This window comes from Chaetodon auriga, chromosome 1, assembly GCF_051107435.1.
Source record: "Chaetodon auriga isolate fChaAug3 chromosome 1, fChaAug3.hap1, whole genome shotgun sequence".
NCBI lineage: Eukaryota > Metazoa > Chordata > Actinopteri > Chaetodontiformes > Chaetodontidae > Chaetodon > Chaetodon auriga.
Genome location: NC_135074.1, coordinates 14,285,326 through 14,305,998, shown reverse-complemented (window position 1 = coordinate 14,305,998; position 20,673 = coordinate 14,285,326). Strand labels below are relative to the sequence as shown.

General features: G+C 41.7%; 1 protein-coding gene across 1 annotated transcript in view; it reads left to right on the top strand.

Moving 5' to 3' along the window:
• The window catches only part of ush2a (Usher syndrome 2A (autosomal recessive, mild)), a 188,615-nt gene that overhangs the window by 132,974 nt on the left and 34,968 nt on the right, over window positions 1-20,673 (top strand). Inside the window, exons 63-69 of the mRNA XM_076724631.1 lie at window positions 1,486-1,709; window positions 3,024-3,348; window positions 5,749-5,946; window positions 6,055-6,209; window positions 10,623-10,821; window positions 18,334-18,441; window positions 20,036-20,219. Of these exons, the coding sequence (XP_076580746.1) occupies window positions 1,486-1,709; window positions 3,024-3,348; window positions 5,749-5,946; window positions 6,055-6,209; window positions 10,623-10,821; window positions 18,334-18,441; window positions 20,036-20,219 (1,393 nt within the window). The remainder of the gene's footprint in view (window positions 1-1,485; window positions 1,710-3,023; window positions 3,349-5,748; window positions 5,947-6,054; window positions 6,210-10,622; window positions 10,822-18,333; window positions 18,442-20,035; window positions 20,220-20,673) is intronic.

The following is a 20,673-nucleotide window of genomic DNA, read 5'->3' as shown; positions in this document are numbered from 1 at the left end:
CACATCCCCACCCTCAACTAAGCTCAGAGTCAGAGGAACCAGATTGTCTCAACTAGCGGTATTAGAAGGACCACTGGAGAGAAGGCACCATGTTTGCTCTGCATCCTTCTTGTTTCACCCTCATGTTCGTGACCTAACCCTAATCTACCCCACACAAGCACGAACTGAACTTCTGAACTTCTCTCCTATGTTCGGGTGTCACATCTGTACACTGTAGGTAAGCCGAATGGAAACAGGTCCATTTAGTTAGTATATAAAATGTTGGGAGACATCGGGGTCTGTGTTTTCTATATTTTATTTAGACATCTAACTTTTGTCTTATACATTGACAAGGTTTTCTTGACAAAATTTTAGAGTTACAAGTAGTCATTTAACTGGAATGACATTCTGTGCCAAAAGTAAAGTTTTTTAGAACCACAGTCTTGTCAAACTTTTACAGATTCTCTAGCTTTTCTCCTCCAAAAAGTCTTTCTGCCTTAAATCTGCAGGCACTCAAACAGTTTTAATTTGTCAATCATTCCCAAGTTATTTGGATTGAAAATTCAAAGCGCTGGAGAATGCAAAGAAGTATGATATTCAGCTGCAAAGCATTTACAGGGAAATGGAGTGATAGCATGTATTTTAAATGTCACCTTGCTGCTGAAGGTGAAGTGGTGGCAGAAAGACATCACCTATCACTGTCAGAGATGGCAGCTCTCAGAAAAACACACTTCCTCTCTCCCTGCACTCTTTCGACGGCACAGGCTGAATATTACTGCCATACGCCCAGATGAATACAGGAGAGGGAAAGAAGCATGCAGGGGAGGAGAAGAGGGAGGGAAGAGGAGAAGAGGATGTATATACGACTTGATAAGACAAGATGCACACTAATATTCAGAGCAGCCTAAATACTGCTTATGTTCAGAGAGAGGAAAAGGGAGTTTGGGAAGTGTAGAGTCAGTGTGGTCCAGCTGTGCCTGATATTTTGGATAGAAGAGAAACATGAAACAAAGGGAGGGTGAAGGGAAGGAGGTTATAGAGGGAGCAGAAAACACAGAAAAGGTGAAGAGATGTAAGAGGAGGAAAGAGGCAGAATAATTGAATAATTATTATTGGAGGATGGCCTGCAACTGTTGAATGTACAAATGTAAGCATGCATGGAAAAAACAGAGATGACGCCTGGAGCCCGGCAGAAGCTTGTCCTTGAGAGCATTTGGTGCTGTGGGAGTGCCTGAAGCGTTTGGGTTATAGGTGGTGTAGTGTCACTGAAATCATGAAGTCTGTTCACAGTGAAATTATGAATGCAGTTTAATTAACCAATATAATTCTTCCAGAATTATATGGATAGGTTTGATTTCAAGAAGTTAGAACTGATTAATTAGGGACTTAAAACACACGGTAGTCCCTTTTAGTCTGTGTATGAACAGTGAAAGGTTTAAATCAGCAACTGAAGATTTATATGTATATAAAACAATAATATGATGCACGTCTTGTTCTTCTCCTCAGGTTTTGTCTGCTGTGCTCAGGAGTATATCAACGCTTCAGCCTCTCTCTGCTGTGTGGGCAGTGACGGATATCCCACAATGCACCCTGCTGGCAATGCCACCGTGACATTGCGGTGCTGTGGGTCAAAGGTCATACGTCAGCAAGAGGAATGCTGCAACGGGATTGGCTATGACCCCCAGCGACACGTGTGCGCTGACCGACCCACTCCGGGCCTGCTGATACAGGTGTGTTTGTGCGTGAGACAATGTGTGTGTCTGTGTTTGTGTCACTTATGTCACAAGATGGTGAAATCCTCTCTGCTATGTAAACCATGTTGCATTTGCTGCGATGTACTATAGATGAGGAAATGTCAAGCACACTCCTCTAAACCATCAGTTGTGTTTCTACAGCTCCCACACACTTTCTTTTTTACCTTTCATCTGTCCATCACCTCCTCCCTGTGGTTTAAAGGTCCACTGGACTTGTTACAAACCGGGGCATGTTTTAAAAGTCTGTTCTTCAGTAGACACATTTCCAATATTGGTAGCATTGTTTTGCTGTCATTTTTTTGTGTTTTGCAAGCAAAATTGAATACACATTGGCAGCCAATTTATGATCAGTGTGGTAACAAATGTCTTGAGGCTACATTTTGTCCATTTTAATTAGTCCTATCTGGATTTTGTATCTGTATTTCCTGTACAGTGCACATTAGTGGAAGAAAAACCACAGCATTCCTTCTCTCTTTTCTACCTCAGAGGAGTAATAAGATAAATTAAAGAGAAAAACTGAATTCGCCATAGGTAGAGAAAATCAGTAAAAACTGAAATGCACCTATAGATATGGCATGTCTGTCAATTGCCAGGAGATACAGGTAATAATATGACTCCCACACTGCAGAAATGCAAGCCAGTCTGACAGAAAAAAGATCTGGTGCTTACACGTCCAGTGGATATTGGTGGTTAGATAGAATTTCTCTCTTTCTGTCTCTCTTTCTTCCTCTCTCTCTCTCTCTCTCTCTCTCTCTCTCTCTCTCTCAAACTCACACCCATTGTCACATCAGGAGTTGGGGACTGGACCATCTTCCATTTATCATCTGGGGTCATGTGATGTTTGTGTGTTCCCAAGTCAGCATGACACAGGCACACGCATACACACACACACACACACACACACACACACACACACACACACACACACGCACACACACACACACACACAAACAAAGACACACACACAGGGACAAAGGGTAGGAATTCTCATTAGCCCTAATGATGTCATTAAGGACCATGCAAAGCACACACATGCACAAACACGTACAAAGCTTCATTCTGCATGTATTTTATTTGAGAGACGCTTCAGAGTTTATGATCTTTGCTTGCAACATGTAGTAAATAGTATAATTGTAAAGTTAAAGAGTTTCTGTGGTAGTTGTCTTTACAGTGCAATAATAAAGACAAATAACTTAAAGAAAATAAAGATTCCCATCTTCCCATCTCTGTCTTTCCTCTCCTCTCCACTCCCTCCATCTCTCTCTGTCTCCCCCTCCTTCTTCTGTGCAGCACCAGTGTTTGCAGGGCGCTGTGTGTCCCGTAGCTGCAGCATCTACAGCTTACTGTGGCTCCTGTGACCTCGATCCATCTATGACCGCCTGCACATGGGTCCGGTCTGCACACACACACCCTGATGCACCACCCACAACATACTCACCTTCCATCAACAACACTATGGGCCTGTCTGCACATACCAACAGAAGTGATAGCACTTACAAAATGGCAGACGCATACAGTCACACACATGCTGAGAACCTGCAATTCGAGGGAAGCCTGTGCCCGTCGCATGAGGAGGTTGTGTACAGTGGAGATGCCAACAGATACACCTACACAGGTAATCTGTGCAATTGAGTGTGTGTTTGTCTGTGTGTGTTCAGTGAAAGAACAGGCTGCAGTTTAGAAGAATCACTAAACACATAATATTCCATAGTAATTAGCATAGTTTCTTTTTGTATTATTATGTATTTTTTAGTGATTGGTAGAGAGTCTCAAGCATGGTGTTCAGCCTCCTTTTCCCATCACCGCTCTTCACTGTATTCTGCATCAGACATGTAGGCTTGGTCGCATTTGGAAACTTAAGTTTTAGCTGCCAGTGAGTCAATGAGTGATCTGAGCAGCTAGGCAGATTAAACACCTGCTTCCTCTTGGCAGTGACGACTGGTAGTTTAAGTCAAGTTACCTGAGTGAAGAAGTCTGTAGATGTTCCATAGCTTCCTCTTATATGCTGTTTCAGTTCAAATATGATGACAAACTGAATGCATAAACTTCGTAGCATTACCCTTCATCTCAGTTAAAGTTTACTTTACTGTATTTTAATCTCATAATCTTTTGTCTGGTGTCAGTATGCCTCTGTACGCCTAATGTATTTGGGTTTTAAACATTTTGACCATTCATAATGTATTTGCATCACTGCTTTTAACCTGTGACTTTGCAGGAAATTAGGACTCTCACTTCATCCTCCAAGCCACCATGAAGAATAACTAATGCAGAATATAGCCATCTGTGAAGCACGCCGCTCATAGAAATTTTAAGCCTGCAGAAACCAATTCTGCATTTGCTCTAAATGTGTCAGCCGCTGCAATCAACGGGCTTAGAGACAGATGCCCTTCCACACATTTTCACACACACACAGACACACACGCACCAAGGCAGCTGTTGCGGAGCACATTGATAGCTGTAACGTGGTAACGCTCTCTGTGCTGTACACTTGTGTGCCATTAAAACTTAGAGATGGGCGTTTAAATGCCATTCCAACATTCTCTACTATTTATCAGCCCAAAGGGAGTTGGACTGTGTGTGTGTGTTTTGGTGTTTGTGGGCGTGTGTGTCCAGATTTCCAGTGTGTCCACACATTATTTATATGGGTAGTTACGTCTGTTAAATCAAGACTAATTGTGGTTGTGGGTGTTACTGTGTGTATGGGTGGTTGTGGAGTAATAACTACATGCGTTTTGTGTGTGTTAGTGTCCGGTTAGTTACTGTGTAAGTGTGCCTCTGCAGTGAATCTGCGTCTGTGTATGTGTTTCTTTTACTTTGTGTTTGTGTGGGTGTGTGTGTGGCATGGGGCGGTTAGGATAAGAGTTTCTAGGTAATGCTGTGACACCATCTGGGCAGAGGCACATAAAGCTGTCGCCACCCACCATACACCAGATGTTTCTCATGCACACACATACGCACACACACAGTCACACACACAGGGTATCATGCTCTTCTTCTCCGGGAAAAAACGTAAGGTTGATCACACACAGATAGCTCCACATGTGTAATGAGTGCTATAAATATACTGTATACTGTATTGTCCACGTCCCAATTTATGTTCATACTTTTGGGAATTAGTTCTTAATCAAACACAGAAACTCAGTTTTTAGGCACGTGTCTATGCACACATATTCAGGGTTTTATTTACATGCATGTATCACGGTGTGCGTTTTTGTTGCTTCAGTTATCACAGTAGTAAAGACAAGAGGCCCGGACTGGCGGTTAAAACGTGGTCTCATTTAAAGCAGCAGTCCCTTAGCACTCCTAAAAATAATGAACGTGTATGTGAGTGTATGCAAGTGCATCTGTCTATATATATAGTATCCTCCTCTATCTATACCAGAAGGGTTTTCACAACATGTCTCCCAGAATGCTTCAGTCATGGCCTGATGTTTACATCTGTGCATCAGGGATAGGGCATATATTTTGTATATGTTCATACAACGTCAGCTTACATTGGCAGTGCAACTCCCAGAACACACATTTTCAGGATGGAACCATTGTTACTGCACGTTATTTTAGATTAACGTATCTGCCGTATGTGTCATAAATGGTATATACTCTGCACGTTCTACAAAGGGTCACATAATTAAGAGTTATTTTGCTTCACACAGCCTTTAAATAGGTCTTAGGTAATAGGTTTTTAAGCATCATATTTGGATATTTACATTAACCAAAAAGGGAAGAAGTCTCTTTTCGTCAATCCCCACAGATTTTTCATTTTATTATTTTTATTATTATTCACTGCTTCAGATAGAACTTGCAAAAAACTTACAACATGATTGTTCCCATGCTGGAATGAGAGTTTATACCATGTGTGCACTTCAAGAGTTAACCACATGTAAAAACTTAAATGTTGAATCAATGATATATTTGTTAACCAGTGTATTGACAATCGTACTGTCATTTGTTGATGATTTTCTTGCACTCCCCCTTCATTTACTTTTCTGTCTCCCTTGCTCCCCTTCTCTAATAGACTCTGAGCTGGAGCCTTTCACCACCTACGAGTACAGAGTGAGGGGCTGGAACAGCTTTGGACGAGGCTCCAGTCCTGTTGCAACAGTGACGACCAGTGAAGACAAGCCATGGGGTGTGGCACCACCCCGCTGGAGTCGCTTACGTGAACGAGATGACATCATCCAGCTGCAGTGGCACGCACCTGCCAGGCCTAATGGTGTGTGTGTGTAAATCCCCTTCTGTGTAGATGTGGTTCAGATGTGTTATGTCTTTGAAATAGTAAGATTGACTATCAAACATTAAAGCACCTTTTTCACTTTATCAGGGGACATCACACACTATGTAATACTGCGGGATGGACAAGAACGTTACCGCGGTGATGAGAACAGTTTCACTGATGTGGGTGGGATCAGGCCTTTCCAGGAATACAATTACCAGCTGAGGGTCTGTAACCGCGCTGGCTGTACTGACAGTACACAGGTAGGACAACATGTGTGTTTGTGTCAGCTCTATTACACTTTTGCTTTCTGTGTTGCATCACTGTATTCAGCAGCTCAGTAGACTGCTGGCACAAGTTGCCCAAATCTGATCTTTTTGTTCAAATTTGACTCAGATTTGTCTTTTGTTTTGTCATGACAGTTTGAACAGCACAAATCATATGGCATCTGATTTTTTTCAGTTCTCATTTGGGACACTTTCATATGTGATCCTGCAAACTGGATATTGGAGATTTTAGGAGTCTGACATTCAGGGGGTGCTGGGAGTTTGGAGCATTCAAAGCAAATACACAGAAATGGTCTGGCATTCTTAAAGCTTGAAATCTCAGCAGCTGCTATTGAGGTAATCAGTTAGTGACTGGCACTGTTAAGCAACACTTGTTATGCTCCGTTGATGTATTGTAGTTTGTTCAAACAGACAGTAAAATAATACTGATTGTCCCATCTTGGAAAGGGAATGTCTGTTCTGTTGATTCCTACACTGTGGCCTCTATGTAGAGCTTTGTCTTTCACACACCAACACACACGCACACGCACGCACACTTACAGTTTTCCAAAACTGTACTCTGTTGTAGCACCATATTTCATGAAGTCATTATCCCTGTGTGATTATCTAACGGCTCCTCCAAAGATGGACTGAGCTTCACTGAACTAAGCACCACTTTACTGTGTAGTTTAGTTCCCTCCTTTAATTTAGGATGAACCTTAAAGGAGAATAAATTGTGTGTTTGAAAGAGAGAGAAATTAGAGAGAACATTGCTTTGACAAAGTCCATATGTTGGTTGTTAATCCGTTGACGAAACAAAAATCAGCCAATACGAAGCTCATAGTGTGCAGGAGTGTGCAGAGATCACTTTTCCAATTTTGTTCTGTCAAGGAGAAATTGCCTGGACATGCAGCCCCCTGCTTCACATTGGGTAAACTTAGGACAGCAGCCTTGCAGCAGTGGTCTTCTGCAGTTGGCCGCTCATCTGATCCATTGTTTATCCGGTGGCCTTTCGGCGAAATGCCCTTTTCCCCTCCTGTAAAAGCCTCCTCAGATGCTGATTTCCAAACGTTGTTTACATCGTAATTCAGGCGCTCAGTCGTTCTGCAAGTGATATTTTACAAATTCTAAAGCTGTGTTTGACCTTTGTTGTTAAGAAATTACAGTGTGTGATGTTTCCACACTGTGTGAACTCTGTACTGTTCCCACGTCGGAACAAGTTTTTATTTAGCCGTGTTTCCGCTCTCCCCCTGTATGCGAGGCTCTGGATTTGCTGAGCCTACCTGATGTTTGTGATAGCGTCCATAATAGCTTCACACAGAACTCCCCCTGCTATCTCTCTGGCTGTAGCCGAGCTGATATCACCACAACAATTAATTTCCCCGGCTTAGAGGTGATGAAAGCTCACGTTGAAAACTGTCTTTCGGGCTTTTTTTAAGCTAATTTAACATCTCATTATTTTGATTAGCACATTCTTACGTAAAGACACAGCGTGTAGATGTGTCACTGGAGGGGTGAGGTGGAGGTGGTTGAACTGGTTGTGAGGGGTTGATGGGTAAATAGATGATGGATGGATTAATGCATGCAATAAATGAATGCTGGGGATGACATGGATGAAAATGAAATTGATGGATGTAGGACAGACTGATTCAGTGTTTGCAAATGTGCTACAGTGAGAGCACATGAGCACCCTCAGTTTCTCTCTCATATTAGTCTGGCTTTGTTCTCACACCTTCAAAGTGAGTACATACGAGTGTAGATACTGATGATTGGGCTGGCACTTGTAAGTAACCACCAGTGTGTGTTTATGGTTGTCATCATGTTGTAACTTTTTAGCAGCCAGAGCAGCCAGAAGCCGTGCAAAGAGTGCAGCCTGAGTAAAGTGCTCGACCCTGAGAGAAACAACCTGTACATTTATTTTAAAGCTGCATTAAAAGATATGTGAACACAAGGAAACAGGAAGACTATTCACAGCACAGTCCAGAATACTATCAGCTTATCAAGGCAAAGAGGACAACGTGCTGGCAAATAACTGTTTACACATCTAGTGCAAAAAACAGCAATTGAGTAATGAGCATAAGATTTCATTGTAGCCATGTTCCTGGCCACCTGACAAAAAGTCCAGTTCAACATTTAGCTGTTGTTTCTGTAGAAAGAGATGTTAAGATCTGGTTCTTTCTCTCATTTACTTTAATTCTCAACTATGTCATGCTGGGCAGTGTACACTCGGTAGGGTTCACCACTGTTGGTTTAAGTTGTTTAATACTGCAGTGTGTGTTGGTCACCTGGTCTCGTTTGTCACTGCTGATCGCTACTCTGCTCCTCTTACGTTAGTCTCTGAATGACAACATAGAAAGTCACAGTGTACTTGAAGTTTGTCTCGTCATGTTATTAACTAACATTTACAAAATCAGCTTTTGCCATTTGCCATCGATTTCGAACGCAGGAGATAAGAACTTGTTAGACTTGTGAGACTGTTGTGTCGTTATGTCCACCCAGCCCTAGTATACACACCTGAAATGTGCACTTTGCATTTTACATAAAATTACCAGAATAAAGCCAACAGCCTGATGGAAATGATGCACCAACATGAACCCTCACAGCAAAAACATTCCTCCTCGTAGATTATACAAGCTGGAAACTTGTTTCCATTTAGCTGAGAAGTACATGACCAACAGGAGGACTCTGTATACATGCACATAACCTCCTAAAGCCTTACAGTCTCTGTCTTCCATGTTCTCTCTTGTCTACCTCTCTCTCTCCCTCTCTCTCTCTCTCTCACACACACACACACACACACACACACACGCACACACACACGTTCACACAAACAAGCACACACACACACACTTTGAGCAGAGGGTGGAAAGGGTTGAGGGTGAGTTGGATTAGTTTGTACACCAGTGAAAATTGGCCAAACAGTCCCAATTATGGGATAACTTGGGCTAACCTAATACACCACTGCAATTACCTGGCATCAGCCCCCTCACATACACACACACACACAGGCAGAGACAAACAAACACAGGCGCACACAAACGCACACCTGCTGTGACAACAGAAGGTGCTGATCTAATATGGTTGGTCACTTAGAGAGGGTGGAAGAGCGATTGGTCCTCCTCTGTCTTCGAATCCTTTTGTCCTGCTCTCTGTGCTCTCTGTCCGCTGTCATTCCCCTGATCTTAACGCCACACTCTTCACTTTCTCCCAACTGTCGTCTCTTTCCTTTCTTAGCCTCTGTCATCCTCGCTCCTTCCCAGCGTCCAAACACCAGTTTCACTTTTACAACAACTGTCATCTGGTGTCAGTGATGTCCCTTTCTCTCTTTTCTGTATGTCTCCCACAATCCCATTTGTCTGTGTTGTATACAGAAAGAAAGGTTAGATAAAGAGTGTCTCAGTGAGGCATCCTTTCATGTATACAGCTTGTTATTAGATGTTTGTGAAATGTAAGCAGCTATGTTATGTCATTTGAATTGTTGGAGTTGTAATGTCTCTGTCACTGTATTCGCATGTGGAAGTCCTGCAATTTTCGCATTTCCACAAAAGCAAAATTAAGCAAACGTAAAGTTTACTCTTGTACACTAGACTACACATGCAACCACAGAGGTAGTTATTTATTTTCTTCACATTTGAGCAAATTCTTGACAGACATCTAAGCTAACAGCACACTGAAGCACTCACTGATTGATGCTGCACTTTCCCTGCGTCTTCCTTATTGTCTTCTTCTTCTCTGCCTCCTTTGCTGTTTCCTCTCTTCAACCCGGTTGTGTTTGCGTGTGTGTACCTGCACACACCTGGGTGTGTGTTTATGTGTGTGCACGTGTGTGTGTCTCCTTAGTTGTAGTAGCAGTGTTCTAATTGCATAGCACTGTGTGGGACAGGTGGGGGAAGTGCTAGTGACAGTCTATTAAGGCAGGATATCCCCGTTGCCATTAGCAGCAGATTGCCCTGTGATTCTGTGGTCTCCACATTCACCCAGCGTTCACAGGGGCCCACGGATACAACACAAGGAATCTACAATAAGACGCTCACTCAAAACTTTTGTCTGTATTTGCCAGGTTAGGTTTGAACATAAAAATGTGTTGCTGTCCGCATTTTACTCATCTTTCTGTTATATTTTTTTGGAAATAAATTAAGTCACCAACAAATGTCTTTCTCTGCTGTCAACGAGGTCGTTATTGCTTTAGAAAGAGAAGCCCTGAATGTGGATGCAGTTTTTTATTGGGTTGTGATCGTGTTAATTACATTCATAAATGATCACAGCAGAAATCCATCTGTTATCCACACCTTTTACAGTCTGTAAAATACTGGAAATGTGTTATATGTTGTATTTCTTATGTGCGTTTTCTTCTGTTTGTATCTGTGTGTGTGTGTGTGTTTCTGTGCCTCTGTGTATGTGTGTGTTTAGGTGGTAGCAGTGACAGTCCGGGGAGTCCCAGAGGGCGTGCAGCCTCCGGTGGTAACAGCTTTAAGCCCCTCCTCCCTCCATGTGACATGGTCTGAACCCACTCGTCCCAGTGGAGTCATACAGCGGTACCACCTGAACCAGACTGCTGTCGGAACCATATTTACACACAACAGTGGGCCCAGAAATTACACTGTGACTGGTAAGATTTTCCTCAACTCTCATTCCCTCCTCCTCCTGTCTCCTGTTCCTGTTCTCTCCTCCTCTTCTGACTGCCCTTCCTTCTGTATCCCTTTTTTCTCTCTTCTCTCATTTCTTCCTCTCCTCCTCCCGTTCCTGCACCTCTCACTTCTTTCCCCGCCTTCTCACCTCCTCACCTCAGACTCCAGATATTCTGCTCCTTTCCTTTGTCACCACTGAATCATCTCCATTCTTCTCCTCCTCTTCTCCTTTACCCCCCTCCTTCTTACCTCCCCCCACCCCCCTCTCTCCTCCTCCTCTTCTGTTTTTTTCCCTTTGTCATGCACTTATTTATGTATGCTGGTTTCTGGAAGCCAACCATCTAATGACACCTGATTCCCGCCACACTCTCTCAGGCCCAGCCCCTTAAACAGAACACACTCAAACATAGTTGACAAGCGCATCAGCTCAGGTTCGCATACCTAAAATAAACACATGGCGGAAAAACACAAATGTAACTACACAAACAGCACACAACAAGCAGTGTGAGGCCCAGTGCTCTCACAAACACTCAAAAAGTAAAGTGTGTGTGCTTGTCTTAGTATTGTAGATCTGCACAGAAACACGGTGATGTCAGGACTGGGTGATTTGTGGGTCTTGTTTTATCTACCCTGAGGAGGAGCTGTGTTGCTGGCCCACCGCCATCAGTCACAACGCACACACACACACACACACACACACACTCACACATGCCGACACAAACACCTGCATGAAGCAACGTTTGTCTAAAAAACAGCATTTTAAAGACGCAAATACCAATAGAATATAATCACAGTTGACATATTTACTTAGTTCTGTAAGTGGAACAGTTAAACTAACTTTAGATTTAAAGTGTTTAAAAGCAGATTTCATTTGTATGTATTACATTTAGACGTATAAGAACCAAGTGCTGACATCTTTTGAAGCTGAAATTCAGTGGCATTTCCCTTCACAGCATTCCTCTCTGCTCTGTCTTGGACTCAGACCAAGCATCGGCTTTGCCAGTAGCCAATAGACTAGTCCCATGGTGCCTGTGGTTGGCTTGTATGGTCAGGAGTTGTGTGCGCACGAGCATGTGTGTTTATATGTGTAGGCATGAGGCAAAGCAAACAATGCCAAATAGAGATGGTAATGTGCTGTAATACTGTACCAGCCCCATGTGCCAGTGTAAGCAACCAGCATGCGTGTGTGAAATTCCCCTGTCCCCCAGTGAGACACTGGAAAACCCTGCGTATTCAGCCAAAATCACTACTGGGGCAGTCTCTCTCTCTCCCATTATCTCTCTCGATTCTCTCTATGTAACAACACATGTACCCGTCAGAAGAAGCTTCCTGTATTTTAATGTATCACAGTGCTGTGATTTGACAGCATACATACTGAATCACAGTGTTTTACAGTAACAAAGGATCAGACAGAGATCAACTTTTATGGCCACTACTGATTAATTCAAAAAGCGTTGAGTTGTCCTGCAGCTCAGACCAACCGTACTCTACAGTATATATCCTTATAAACTGTAAAAAAAGGCTTTGGTTTTCATTCTCAGAAGATACATGAATAATAATTACATTTGATAGAAACTTAACAACCATATTAATACTGTTTTAGACAGTATTTTTTATGTCTTATTCTGTGTCTGTCTTTTGCTCTGTTGCATACTCATCCACATGCAGTCACACATACTCATATGGTATATAGTACATATCCAGACTCAAGTGCTCCTCTTCATACTGTATGTATGTCAATGAATAAGTACAAAATCCCAGCTGTTGAAACTGTTTCATACGATCATGTGCACCTACAAATTGAAATACAAACACAGCCCAGTAAAAAGTGAAACAGAGAGGGAGCAGCAGAGCGGGAGAGTGAGGTGGGGAATAACCTCAACAGTACAGTCAAATAAAGAGGGAGAGAGAAGAAATGACACAAACCGAGGGAGCGAAGGTGCTGAAGAGGGTGAAGGAGAAAAGGAAGAAGGAGTGGGACAGATGAAAAGATGGATGGATGTATCTAAGTGTTTTCAGTGAAATATGAACAGAAATAATTGCTGTGCTACTCCCTCATCCTTAATGTTTAATACGCCGTTATTCATCTTCTCTGCATCTCTCTGACGCTTCTCACCGCTGTCACAGACACTCAAAGAGCTCACGCACTCACTCATTCAAAAAAACAGAAGATGGAGAAATGTGCTTTGTTTCTCCACGAAAATGTTGATTTTAGACTGAGTCACTTTTGCAGTGTTGTAACTTATTTAATCTGGTGGAGTATTTTCTATCAAAATCACTTGGGTCACTAATGTATCAAGAAATATACACTCATGTAATGATAAACATAATATTAATTGTACCATTATTTTAAATTAGGAAATAGTATTTTCGCCCAGAATACCTGTTGCTTTTTAATAAAGACAGAAAAATACAGTGTTGTAGACTGTTAAGCCATTAGACATAGTTTCACATGGTGTACATATTATAGAAATATTACATCTTGATTTATGTGCTGATTGTATTTTGTATTATTAAACTAAATCTGTTAATGAACTGATGACTTAAGTTGTCAAATAAATGTAGTGGAGTGAAAAGTACAATATTTGCGTCTGAATTTTAGTGGAGTAAAAGTAAAATTAAAAGTAAGTAAGTACAATTGTGTATAAGTGCAGTACTTGAGTTAATGTACACTGTCACTTTCCACCACTGTGGGAGAGTGGAGCTTCAATAAGTCCTGAACCATTTCTCTGAAATCATAAAATCAATGCTCCAAATCGAGTAGTGCTGTAGCTTCTCTCTGGTTTCCACTGTTAGACTGAAAATGACCAAATTAAGCATCGGCCTCTGTGATGCCACAATGTAAAATTATAAAAACAAATTTGTGGCTTCTACCATTTCCTGTTTATCAATGATTTGCCTTAGGAAAAGCGAGAAATAGTCTCTTATTAATAGCAGTTTTAGCAGTTCTGCAAAGTGACACTTCATAGAAAGAATTAAGCACTACTGTACAAAGACACCCCATGTGAATCGATATTAAGTATTGCTATCATTAGCTCACAATGAATTATTGCCTGCAATTATATAGATTATGGCATTAATCATGTGTTTAATTGGTCTTTTGTAGGCTCATTATTAATTCAGAACAGCAGGGAATAGAGTATGTTCTTTTATTTATTAATGTGTTTCCTTCTTAGCCCCTGCTCTGATTGGTCCCTGCTATAGGTAGGGGCATGTAGACACGGGGAGAGCAGAGAGGAGAGAGACACGAACTTTTCTTTTCAGGTTTCAGTCCTGAATCTGTCTCTCATGAGAAAGAAAGAGCCTTTCATCAACCAGTTAAAGCTGTTCCCTGTATGCTCCTCCTGAAGTCTGCCTCTAACCTTTAGGCTTTCGGGCTTGCAGTAAAAAGGTGGACCTCAGTGGGAGAGCTGGTGGTAAAGAAGGATGTTCTCTGACGTATTGTGGATCCCACATGTTACTCAGCTGAGTCGATCCTGCCTGAATCGTCTCTCCTGCTTAGGCCTCAAGTTGTTCTTCAGCTGAGAAATGCAGCTTTTTAACATTCTGCTGTTTCACTGAAATAAAGAAATGTTAATGTAAACAAAGTAATCACAAAGGAAAAGATCTGTATGTAAAACCTGTAGAGATTCTTCCAAAGGGACTCATTCATATCTCATTCCCTCTTAACTTTCTGGACTCGTCTTCCACACTGAGATTTGTGTGTGCGTGCGTGCGTGCGTGCGTGCGTGCGTGCGTGCGTGCGTGCGTGCGTGCGTGTGTGTGTGTGTATGTGTTTGTATTTTAATGTGCCTGTTTCATGTGCATATGTACTGTACAATAAGTTTTACCTGCAGGGTTACTTGCCTTGTGTGATCTATGTGTGTGTGTGTGTGTGTGTGTGTGTGTGTGTGTGTGTGTGTGTGTGTGTGTGTGTGTATGTGTGTGTGTATGTATCTGTGTCTGTGTGAACCTGATCTCATTGTTCCATCCCAGACGGTCTCTGCATTAGGGAGCCACAGACAGGAAGTCAAACTCTTAATTATTTAGGAGAGGTGTTATCAAAGCTCTCCACTCTCTCTCTCTCTCTCTCTCTCTCTCTCTCTCTCTCTCTCTCTCTCTCTCTCTTTCTCTCTCCCTCCCTCCCTCCCTTCTCTCTCCTTCTCTCTCTCTCCCTCTTTTTAATTTTCTTGCTTGTTTCTTTCCTCAACATTTCTACTCCCTCTCCTGACTTCATCGTACCGCCCCTCTCTTTCTTCTCTTTCCCTCATCTTTCCATTTTACCCTCTTTCGTGTCTTTCTCAGCTGTCCTCATATTTCTCTCTTCTCTTATTCTCCTGCATGGATTTCCCACCTTCTCTCCCTCTTTCCTTTCACTTCACCATCTCTCTCTTTCTCTGTCTGTGGTGTGGTGTATCAGGTATCTGGCATGGTATTGCGGCCTGCGCCCATCATCCTATTATATTCTCTAATGCAAACAGGGAATGGCAACCTGTCAATAAAATGCTGTTTTAAATCAGTTATTACTGCACCACACACACACACACACACACACACACAAATCCACAACAGTCTCATAGTCCCGTCTCTCGTTTGTTGTCTTTCTCACATGCACAGCCTCTCTGTTTGACTCTTTACTTGAATGTAAGCACCAACTCTTTTCTCTGTCTTACTGCCATAGTTTCTTTTTCTGTTTCTCTCCCCGTCTTGCACAAACACACACACACACACACACACACACACACACACACACACACACACACACACCGGTCTCCACTGTGTCCAGCTCTTAGATGACAGTTACTGCCTTGTCTCACCGCTGGCTGCTCACAGCAAAACACCCTCCGCCCGTTTTTCACTTCCCGGTGATCACTGTTAGAATGATTGAAGCTTCCTCTGTCTTTCCGTAATCAAGCACATAGGCACACATGTGTATGCATGGGTACGCACACATATAGGTATGCAGCACACACACACGCACACACACACGCACGCTCTCCCTCTCTTTCTGTTGCACACACGTACACACACAATAGTAGACATGATGTAATTTCTTCAGCAGACCAACACTGCCCTCTTCAGGCTGAGTGTTGAAGATAATTTGAGACGCAACAAGAAACATCAAAGGTGTGTGTATATGTGAGTGTGCGTGTGCGTGCGTGCGTGCATGCGCGCATCCTTATGTTCGATTGCACATGTACATGTGTTGAATGGGAGGTATAATGCTGTTTGTCTGGTCGCTGTTTAAAACATCAGGAGACAGAGTGGTTGGAGAATGAGGTGATGCATTTCCTCTTGCAGATTTGTTCATTTCATAGAGGGCAGAACTGATAAATCAACTTTTACAAGCGTGTTCTCTGATCAGTCCACTGTGCTGGTTGACCTGAGTTCATGCTGTAATTAATAGGCACAGGCAACACTTTAAAGCATTTTGAATATTTAGTTTATGGACACAGATTTCATCTAACTTTCTTTGTCATTTTCATTAGTTCTTAAACAACAGACACGTCTTCATAAAGTTGTCCATTTGTGGACTGTGTTAAATATTATAACACAGTCGTCTTTTCAGTTTTCAGCTTCCTTCTGTCTCCTCCAGGGACACTCTGTCTGTCCGTATGTAGGAAAATGTAGTGGAAGGTTACTGCTTTATTCAGTGTTGCAACAAATGGCATCAGTTGCAGTGTAGATATCATTTACTATGCTAGAGTGCACACATGCATATACACACGCTTAGTTGCACAGTTAAATAGTGTAACAGAGCCTTACGCTTCAACCATAGTACTTTTGTATGGCTGGCAGATTTCCTTTATTTAACCCAAACACAGGGCAACATCGGGAGAACATTTGCACACACGCACACACATACACACACACACACACATTGATCAGAGGATGGGTTAAGCATGGCAGGCTGCAAAGCATGTTAAGCAGGCTGAGCAGTAGAAAGAGACGTGAGGAAACCGTGGTGAAGCACTCCGCTGTGCATTTGTGTGTGTGTGTGTGTGTGTGTGTGTGTATGTGTATGTGTATGTGTGGTTGATGCACATGTTCTCTACGGTCAACATGGGGGGGGCTGGCATGCATACAGCAGCTGAGACACACAGCAGGGTGTCCCTCTCCATCCCTCAGCCACCAAATATACACAGCTGGAAACACCAATAGACAATTTAGATTATTAGCTTAATTATATCATAGAGATATTATTTGACAGGTATTGTATTTTTATTTTATTTATTTATTTATTTATTTTACTAAATTATGGGCGTGGTAACTCGTTTATAACATCAGTGCCATTAAATCTTGTCTCACATCTGCTCCTGCCTTTGAGTAAGCATTAAATTTACTTTCATGTGAAAAGAAAAAAAGATATAATGTATAATAATATCTTGCTTTCTGTTAAACACCATCATTTTTTTTTTGAGTCATAATTTATGTTATAATAAAACATTAGGCGGTATGAAAAAAAATATCTAAATGTTTCTGGAAATTAGAATATTTTCATATTGTGTATATTTATCCTCAATCATTAATGTTGTAAATTATGCATTGCTTCATGTGAAATAGTGCAGATATAGAGAATGTTCAACACACTGTATTATGCAGTGCCAAGGCCTGTTTTTGCAGTCATCCTTTTGAAATAAAGTCGTTTTAGTTCTTTCATTTCCCTTTGAATTTGATTTGCACACTGTTGTATCCTGTCAGCTAAGTGAATGACCATAAAACTTCCAGTCAGCCCCCATGACAACATTAAGGATTTGCATTCATTCATTCATCCTCTTCCGTCCACCTTATATCTAGAACCAGGCAGAAAATATTTCTGAAACAGAGGCTGTCAGTCACCAGAAAGTGGTTCTAACTTTGTTTGGGGGACATGAAGGATTTTTAGTAACTTCAGAATTTAAATCTTACGATAAAAAGTCAAATTTAACACCAAAACCTGATTTCCTGTGGTTGCAGTTAAAGGACCACTCAGTCTCTGTGTGATTTCTTTTAGACTGCGTGGCAGGTGCCTATAAATAAATCATGTCTGGACGCTGTAGCCTAAACGCATACCGAGGTATCATAATTATCATAGATCAAAAGCTGATGACATTACAGCGTTATACCAGTCCTATCCCATGTCAGTTCCGCGGCTGCCCATCTTTACGTTGTTTCATTATTGAGTTATGGCATGCATAATTTAACACCGACAGATATGGATCCATCCGTTGAGAGACTGTGGAAAGAACAGAGGGAGGGAGAGTGTAATGGATAGAGAGAGAGAGAAAGGTTGGGAACAGAGCGAGTGATACGGGTCGGGCGAGCTTTCCTCCTTCTCTTTTACTTTTTAAGCCATTTTGTTGTTGTGTTCCTCTTTATCCTGTCATGTTTACTGCGTATCCCTCCGCCATCTGCGTAGTTTATTGAACATAGTACTCATGTGTGTGATTTCCACCCTGCGTGTGTTCAGACGTGTTAGATTTGTCCTTTGTGATCTTTTTCAGCCTTTATTCATTCATGTCTGTGTGCTACAGGTTTGCAGCCATGCACAGACTATAGCTTTGTGCTGGTGGCCTGTACAGCTGTCGGATGTGGAGCCAGTTTACCTTCCACAGGACGTACCCTGCAAGCCTCCCCCGCTGGTACACACACACACACACGCACGCACACACATGTACGTATATACGTAGTAGGAATTCTGTGATTTTATGTGGTGACATTTATTTAGACATGAAGTGGTCATTCCACACGTCTGAAACATTTCTTATACCTGTCAGACACCAGATCCAGACAAATGTAAGGCCATACATGTTTTGGACAAGAATGTTAAGCTAATATCAAATTTGACATGAACACATAAACATAACATTTACAAACTATTTGTGGGTATGTTTTTGTTTTTAGGTGACGTGGATTACTTGCAAAGTGTTATATTGTTCTAAATATATAACTGATTTTAATATGTACACACATCATTCTGATAAATACTGAAATTTAACAATATCTCTTGCATTTTGGAAATTATTTTTGCAATTAACTTTTCTCTGTATCTTCTTTCATATTTTCTTTACATTAAATATTTTTCTCCTTTTTCTCTGCACTCTTCTTGCTTCTTTTTTCTCCTCCCACTGCTCTCCTTCTTTGAGTCCTCCCCCTCTCTTGTCTCTCTTTTCCCTCTTTGGTCTCTCTATGCTGTATCTGACTACCCGTCACCTTTCTCTGTCTGTCTCTCTGTCTGTCTGTCTCTCTCTTCTCTCTCTCTCTCTCTTCTTCCTCACTGTTGACTGTAGTAGAGCAAAGTCTTCTTTTGTCACCTGACTAAATTGGTGTCATGAAATTTTATTTATTGAAGAACTTTAATCAGGATAATTTCTCTCCTCATCCACCCTCACTTCTCTTCCTCTCCACCGCCTCTCCTTCTGCCGTGTCTCTCTTCTGTCTTGGTCTTTTCCTTCCACATCTGTTTTCTTTTTCCCAGCTTCTTCACTCTTTTTATTCTTTTCCTCTGAGCATCTTTTTAAATCCCTTTTAACCTCACTAACTCCTTTATCTTTTGCATCTTTTTTCTTTATGTCTACATGTGTAATTTCTCTATCTATCTATGAGCCCTCTATTTCTTCTTTTAAAGCGTCTCCGTCCCACCACTCCACACTTCTCCTTGGGTCTCAATGTCCACTTCATAATTTTAGGTCATCATTAATCAAACATTTGCTGCATGTCTGCTACATGTTGTGTTTATGTATCAGTGAAAAAGGTCTAATTAAACTCTCCTCCTGCACGCAGGCAAATGGATGAGCTTTACACAGTTTGTGTTCCTTTTAACTTCACATCATGGAATTCTTCAGAATTGAATTTTTCAACCATTTTTTCCCGTCTCCCTGTCCTATGGCCATTTCTCTACCTGGTTTCGTTATAATCTCATGAGAAAACTTTGCCTACTTCATCATTATGAGAATTTGTAGTTTGATAAAAATCTTTTCACATACAGTACAAATAAATTTCACTGTTCTCAGTTACCACTGAACGAACTTTGATTCAGTCTGTTGTCAGTTAATGAAGACATAAGCTTTTGGATTTTTTGTTGTACACTTTGGCATCAGAAAGGTCTTTCTCATGAAAAATTCTGTGCGTCTGCATGAAATGATGTGCTTTACTTTGTTTGAAAACAGGAAAACAGATGACAGTTAGTAGACGTGGATGACACTCCTCCTTCTCTTTCCTTCTTTGCCTCTCTAGGTGTTTGGTCATTGCCCAGACACCTGATAATAAACACATCTGCAGTGGAGCTGTACTGGGATCAGCCGCTACATCCTAATGGACACATCTCCCAGTACAGACTGAGCAGAGATGGTCACACTATTTTTACCGGAGACCACCGTGACCAGAATTATACTGACACTGGACTCCTGCCAAACCGCAGGTAGACGGCATGCGCTCACACTCTTTACACACACATGTAAACGTGCAGTGTGCGCCGCGCAAATGCAGAAGCCACACAGGCATTAACACCTTCTCTTGCAGCTTCATGATTAATCATGCTTTCAATTCCTAAATTTTCCCATTTGAGTGTATGTGTGTGTGTTTCTATCGGGGTCACCCTGTTTTAAAAGCTCTCCTATCGTCCCATCCATGTCTGTCTCTCAGGACTGCACTCTGTATATGTCTGTTTGTGTCATTTAATGAGCAAATATTTGACATGCCAATGACAGACGCAAACATTACCACACACACACACACACACACACACACACACACACACACACTAAAATCACAAATCAGATCTGGCTTTTGCTTACAGACAGCAGTGGAGCGTAGATTTTATTTATCTGTTTATTTTCATTTAACCTTTATTAATCCATGTCTTTTTTCCAAGA